The sequence below is a fragment of the Morone saxatilis genome, unplaced genomic scaffold (assembly GCF_004916995.1).
Source record: "Morone saxatilis isolate NCDOM2014 unplaced genomic scaffold, NCSU_SB_2.0 Contig14, whole genome shotgun sequence".
In the NCBI taxonomy this organism is placed as follows: domain Eukaryota; kingdom Metazoa; phylum Chordata; class Actinopteri; family Moronidae; genus Morone; species Morone saxatilis.
The window spans coordinates 251,586-258,474 of NW_023339696.1; the positions used below are offsets into that span (position 1 = coordinate 251,586).

Genomic DNA, 6,889 nt, shown 5'->3' on the forward strand with positions numbered 1-6,889 from the left:
TGTGGCACGTAGTGTAAAAGCACTAAAGGCGCTATACAAGTACAGGTCCATTTACCATAAAATTAAATAAAAATATCTGCTAACACTATTATATTTTTATATTATTATTATTATTATTATTATAGTTTTATTATCAACCATAAGAATACACAATCGTTAAACATTTTATGGACTTCATCAGTCACAAAGCATGAAAATCTGTAAGTGAATTTCATTGTGTATTCAGTAATGATAAGTAGTGGACTGTTTGAGGTGCAGGGGTGAAAAAAATAAAAAACGGCACCAGTGCACAGAAAGTTGATGTATTTATGGTATAACAGTTTAGCCAGGGTTAGGATAAGCAGGCCAGAGGGCACACCCTGAAGGGCACATTTTCACATATTTTCCACTGGAAGGGTGCCAGAGCACCCTAGAGGACACTTTTTACATTTTCTCTACTCGCAGGGCAACTTGGAGGGCAGTTCATTACGTTTTTTCTCCACTGGAAGGGCACCCGAGAGCAGTAGTTCCCAACCTGGGGGTCGGGACCCCCACTAAGGGTTAATAAAGCTTCACTGGGGTCACGAGGCATTCTTGATTTTTAGGACAACTTAAATAATATACACTGTAGTTGGCCTATATCTCAATATTTTGGTCATTTCTTTGAAGTAAACTAAATGTACTTTTTAAAGTTTAGATTATTATTTTTGATATACAGTAAAAAGAAAACTGTGGAGAGGTGAACAGAAGCTGCACAATGCCTTTAATCTCTGATAAACAGCATTGTCCTGCATTAGAAAAGTAGTTAAAACAAGCAAAGAGCTAATAAAGAACATGGGTGAAGTGTCAGGGAGAAGAAAATGCTGAATTTGTTTGAACTGTATATAAAGTTACTAAAACATACCAGGAAAACTCATCTCTGATCAATAGTCAAAGGAAATATACGCTCAAAGTCGCTGCAGTTATTGTGTTCATTGTTTGGGTCATTGTCATAATTAGTCTCGAAAAAAGGTTGGAAAGCACTGATATAGACTGCTTCATTGTGGACAACAGGTTAACTACATCTGTCGGATTGGAACTTTCTCACACGTGTCCGGATGGAGAGGTGAGCTATGTGTTGCCTCAGGGCGCAGAATTCCAAAGTACAAAGCATTTGGATTCAAAAAATGGCGTGGCGCTGTAGAGGGATTAAAGATAGAATAAAAGGTTTACTATTAAGAAGTTGTCTTATTAGCCAGCGTTGTTAAGTTACATTCTTATTCCGGTTGAAGCTATCTGATATTATTCTGAAACATAACTACTTCGCAGCCGGGTTTACACTCCGCGCGAGCCAGTAGGTTTAAATGATGTCACGGATACTCCAAATGACCAAATAAGGAACGTGACACATGGAAGTGGAATTTGTTCTGGTCAGTTTTCAGCTTTAATGAGTAGAAAGCTTTAGTGTGTACAGCGCTTCGCCATGTCATATATTTTCTGAGTGTTGGTGTGTGCCACCGACATAACGCCTAGTTGTTGTGTGAATACCTCTGTGTGTCAGTGAATGTGTATAAGCGTTGCTTTCTTGAGGAAAGAGAAAAGAGGAAGCAGTTCCGCCCTCAGAAGCAGCCCGGAGGCCGCGGAGAAAAGAGCCGAAAGAAGAGATAAGAAGCGAACGACAGAGTCCGCTTTAAACCCAGAACACGGTGTTATTCTGCCGGTTAGTGTTTCAGCGGATGGACGGTGGAACTCCGGTGCTGTGTTGAAAAGCTCGTTGGAGAAAATGAGCTTCATGTGAATAAGTTTCAGTTTGATAAAATCGTCCATGCTGGTGTCTTCTGCCAACATTAACAGGCGGCTTTACTCGAGCTCTTCGCTTCTGGATCGTGTCTTTGGACCTTGGGTTAGCTCCTTGTGAACAGTGGGTCTCTGGTTGAGGCCCTTGAAGCTTTTTGATCCGAGTTACAATACAGTATGAGCGGAGAAGAGGAAAGATTCAAACTGGTGGTGGTGGGAGGAGGAGGGGTGGGGAAGAGCGCCCTGACCATCCAATTCATCCAGGTACGGACTCTTTACGTTTACCAACTGTATACTTATTAGAGACACAGCCTACTGTACATGGCATACTCTGGTACATGTATTATTGCTATTACATTCTGACTTTATTATTGGTTAAAGCTGCAGTTGGTAACTTATGAAAATAACTTTAATAACGTCAGAAGGTGCCTTCGATACTGTGGAAAAACAAGTACCGTCACGTTTTCAGAATGTTGGTATCAACTTGGTACTAAAAGATAGATTCTCATTTAAATCCCCAGGTGAGTCTAATTCCCTGGTCGTCAAAGCTTCAAAGTCACCTACCCAAAGCGGCCCGGTGGATTTTTGGACATAATGTTAGGGGTGCTAGGAGGAGCCAGAGGAACCTCATTTTTTCACAGATTATCTTTGTCAACTACTCCCATCAGGATCTAGTGACAGCTTTAGCAAATATGACAAAAAGTTATTTTGATAGACGTTACCTACTGCACCTTTATACATCACTCACTAATTCTTTATGGATCAGAAGCTGGCTATTCATGGGAACAAAACTACCAGATTATGAACAATCTCTCTAACTTGTGAGTCATCAATAAAAGTGTCACAGCTGTCTCACTTTTTCTTGAGCCATAAATATTAAATCGCATTGTAAGTTAGAACAATACATCAAAATAACAAGATGTCAACATGTGAGAAACTTAATCATAAATAGATTTTGGTCCAGATTCTCTGCAGCTTTTCCACACGGTAAGTGGCCAAACGGTACATTTGTCCAGACAAACTCCAGATTTTTCACAACCTGGCAACCAAAGCTATAAAGTATTGTAAGGACATTTATAACGCCATTAGATACAGCTAATACATCCTGTACAAAGGGTGCAGCAGTGACAATCTGTCTGTTCTGAAAATCTAGGCTGTGACAGGAGACTTTGACCAATCCCTGTGCGGTAAGTTGATTGTTGAGTCTTATTCCCATGTCGTCCAATAACAAGAGTTGTTCTGATAGCGATATCAGTATAAAGAACTGCCTAGAAAGCAGTAGTACAATATGATTGTGGGAATGATAATGTTTGCAGCACAAATTTTATTTTCACTGAAAAACTATTAAAATCATTATGATGTGAAATGTAATGTATGTAATTGGGATGGTACCAAACAAAAATGTTTACAGTTTCCAGTGCATCTGCATATCCAGCACTACAGTACTTTATTATAATGTTTTTAACACCTTTTTACCTTTATAAAGAATTGATATCAATTATATTTTTATTAATTGTGCAACCCTACCAGAAATGGGACCCTACTGGGATCGATTTTTAACACACAGGTCTTGGAATGGTGCTTGGTATTGAATGATATGCAAAGTTCAAGTATTGGACTCAGTATCAGGAAGGAAAAAATGGTATCAAAACATCTCTTCCCATAGTTTAGGGCCAACCCTAAATTTCGGTGTTCAATGACCTGGGAATGGGACTCAACAATCAACCATCTTTCTCCAAAACCTCTGTACAATTTCCCACACATCAGTGAGTATGATAGATGTTTAAATGTATTTTTCCTTACATTATAAAAAAAACATGCAGTCGGTAGTCCACCACAGTGAACATCATGTCTGGTTTTATTTCATTATGTAACATGGTTGTAACTACACAGTAACAGTTCTGATGAGTTCCCATAAATTTGCACTTTCATTTTAAGAATATCACACAGTTTTCCTTCATGTCAGGCTATATTTAGGTGGTCGCCTGCCTAGATAAACTCAGTTTATCTACCTCTTTGAAGGTACTCATCTATTTACTCATCTATTCTCAGATCCATCGTATCAGTCAATGAGTTACACACTGGACCTTTAATGCCAGTACCGAGTTCATTTACTTTTGTTGCCCTGCTTACAGGAGTATTAGTGATCGGAATATTCGCATTTGCCCTGTGGATTTTCTAGCCATATTTAAGCATTAGCAATAAATGGCCACACAACAGACTTTAAGATGAAGCCAGATATTTGTTTACGGTATAGATATTTTTCACAGCAGCCATTTTGACATGAAATAGTAGGGTACACCCAGGTGTTACCAATGATACTAATTAAGGTTCTGTTCCATTTAGTGTAGCAGATCCTTTCTACTGAGCAGAAACTAACACATTCACACACATTCACACACTGATGCACAGCATCAGGAGCAATTTGGTGTTCAGTATCTTGCTCAGTGATACTTCGACATGTGGCAGGAGGAGCCGGGGATCGAACTAACAACCTTCCGATTAGTGGACGACCCACTCTAGGTCTATTGTAAAACAAATCACTGTATTTAAGAGATGTAATGTGCTGTGCCCACAGCTGTGTCTCGCTATTAACCTTGAGTGTTTCCCACAGTCCTACTTTGTGTCAGACTACGACCCCACCATTGAAGACTCCTACACCAAGATCTGTACTGTGGATGGAAAGGAGACCCGGCTGGACAGTAAGAATCCATCCCACTGGACATGAATTCATAGTTCACACTGTTGTTAGGGAGATTTCAGGGTGTGTGAGGCTTTGTTTGAAAGCAGAGGGTGTGTTGCACTGTGATGTGATATGACACAGGCAGCGTGTTTGCTCTCTGGATGTTTCATTCCCTTGTTAGGACTTGTACTCTGCCAGTATTGCTGCATCAAGCCAGGCTGTAGTGTCTTGGGTCACACTGCTGTTTCACCACACAGTAATATGTGAATCATCAGATGTATACAGATTAAATCTGCAAAACTGCTGTTTATGTGACTTGGTCTGGCTGCTCTTTATATGGTTGCACATTTGTTTACCGCATTTTACTCCATTTTCAAAATGTTCTGTGTTCTTCTTTCAGCACTGCCCATCACAGATATGACTGTAGTCCAAATGATACAGTTGGGTGAACTTAAGGTTCTCCTTCAGAAGTAGTAGGAGGTTCTTATCTGTAAAACCACATATAATTTTTATTACATAATATTTTATACTGTATGTGTTAGAGTGGTATGTACACAGATGTTGGAGTGATTGCGAAGGGTGGAGTAAAGGGTTGGACTAGCATATCATGACTCTCACTCACTGGCTCCAGCAGAGTCATCAACAGGAACATCCATCCATTTGAGTCACACAGCTAAGCGTTGGTGTTTCTGAATGTTAATTCCCTGGCAATTATTGGAAAAACCCAGAAGGTTGTTAAACAACACTTGCTGTTTAACAAGGTACGGCTGTTTTTATGCTTACCGCAAACATCATGCAAACCAGTAGGTCAGCAGTGTTCATGTTAATAAGGTCATTAATTATTTAGCATAATGTAATAATTAGGTTAGACCATGTTTCAGATGTCAGCTGCATGTCACCTTTCCCCCCCATGAAGGTTTGGCAACCCCTGGTTGCGAACCACTGATCTAGAACCCTGATGATGCTTCAACACATCCATTACCATCCATGGTTTAACACAAATAATGCAACTATTGTTGATCTTACACCTAATGTAGCTATTTTTCATGCATAAATATTTTGTATGTTACACCTAAACTCAAACACCTATAACATACTGTATTCTGTACCTAAACATAACTGGATATTATATTAGATGGAAAGCACCACTCCTTATAAAGGAAATGTTGGTTTTGTTGTTTCATTCCAGTAGCTCTATCTTTGTCTGTTAAAGGTTGGTCATCGCAGGTTGTTTTATTGCTGTGTGCGTGTGTGTTTGTCAGTCTTGGATACAGCAGGTCAAGAGGAGTTCGGGGCAATGAGGGAGCAGTATATGCGCTCAGGAGAAGGCTTCTTACTGGTGTTTGCGCTTAACGATCGGGGCAGGTAATGGAAAGTGTGTGTGTGTGTGGGTTTGGTGTGGTGGTGTGTGTGTGTGGTGTGTGTTGTTTACACTTGATAAGTGCCTCAGGGAAGGTGGACAAGGTGTTGATGATTGTCAGCTCACAGCTGCTGTCTGTCTTCCTGTCAAAAAGCGAAGTTGGCTGGAGTGAGACTGCTTGAGCTGTTACTTAGACAACAGCTCAACACACACGGAGGGACTCCAGTGTGACTATACCTGTGACAGACTAATTGCTTCCATTATAACAAACCACAAACTAGTTGCACACGTCTCAGCAAATAAGATGCAGCTCTCCCCTTTGGTGGCAATTAAAACTAAAATCAGGAAATGCAATACAGCGTTTTTATGTTGGTTTTGCAGCTGAGCTAAATCACACCAAGCAGATACAGGCAGCCATTAACGAGGCGTCTGTCAGTTTCTTACACAAAGACCCTGCGCTCTTACTAATCCAACTTCTGTGGTTTAGACAAATTCACAAAAAAACACAAATATTGTTGGTATGATACACTTTAAAGCTATAGGAACTATTGTGATCAATGTGTCTATTTGTGGTCACGCAAGAACGATGACTACAACGGATAACTCCCCACCTCCGCCCAAGTTATTAACTATATTATTATTACTGTTTGCGTTGGTGGCAAAGAAACAAAAAGACATCTGGTTGGTATTCATGACTGGTGCCTGGATAAACAAAGGAGACATTCATTAAGGACTTAAGCTGACCCCATCAGTTGTCTTAAAGGCAGTTTTTCCCTTGCCCCGTCCGCAATTCTTGCTCATGGTGGTTACTGTTGGGTCTCTGTAAATGTTATAAGGAGTTCGTGTCTAGACTGCCTCTATTTGAAAAGTGTCCCTTAAGGGGTAAGCTTCTGTTAAATGAATGATGCCGTAGTACAAGAGGTAGAAAATTGAAAATTGAGTTAAGTCTGTGAAGTTGTTGCCGTCCCAGGTTAAAAATTTTACGTAATTTAGGAGTTTAATGTAATATGAGTTTGGTTCAGCCTGAATACCACATGAGCAGCTGCAAATAAAGAACCAAACAACACGGCGACTACACAGTGATTCCTTCT

At 40.1% G+C, this 6,889-nt stretch overlaps 2 protein-coding genes across 2 annotated transcripts in view; both read left to right on the forward strand.

Moving 5' to 3' along the window:
• si:ch211-195b15.8 overlaps positions 1-1,626 on the forward strand; it is a 7,053-nt gene extending 5,427 nt beyond the window's left edge. Inside the window, exon 6 of the mRNA XM_035654942.1 lies at positions 1,520-1,626. Coding sequence (XP_035510835.1) covers positions 1,520-1,626 — 107 coding nt within the window. The remainder of the gene's footprint in view (positions 1-1,519) is intronic.
• rras (RAS related) overlaps positions 1,341-6,889 on the forward strand; it is a 9,012-nt gene continuing 3,463 nt past the window's right edge. The window contains exons 1-3 of the mRNA XM_035654651.1: positions 1,341-2,019; positions 4,370-4,457; positions 5,701-5,803. Of these exons, the coding sequence (XP_035510544.1) occupies positions 1,933-2,019; positions 4,370-4,457; positions 5,701-5,803 (278 nt within the window). The 5' untranslated portion in view covers positions 1,341-1,932. The remainder of the gene's footprint in view (positions 2,020-4,369; positions 4,458-5,700; positions 5,804-6,889) is intronic.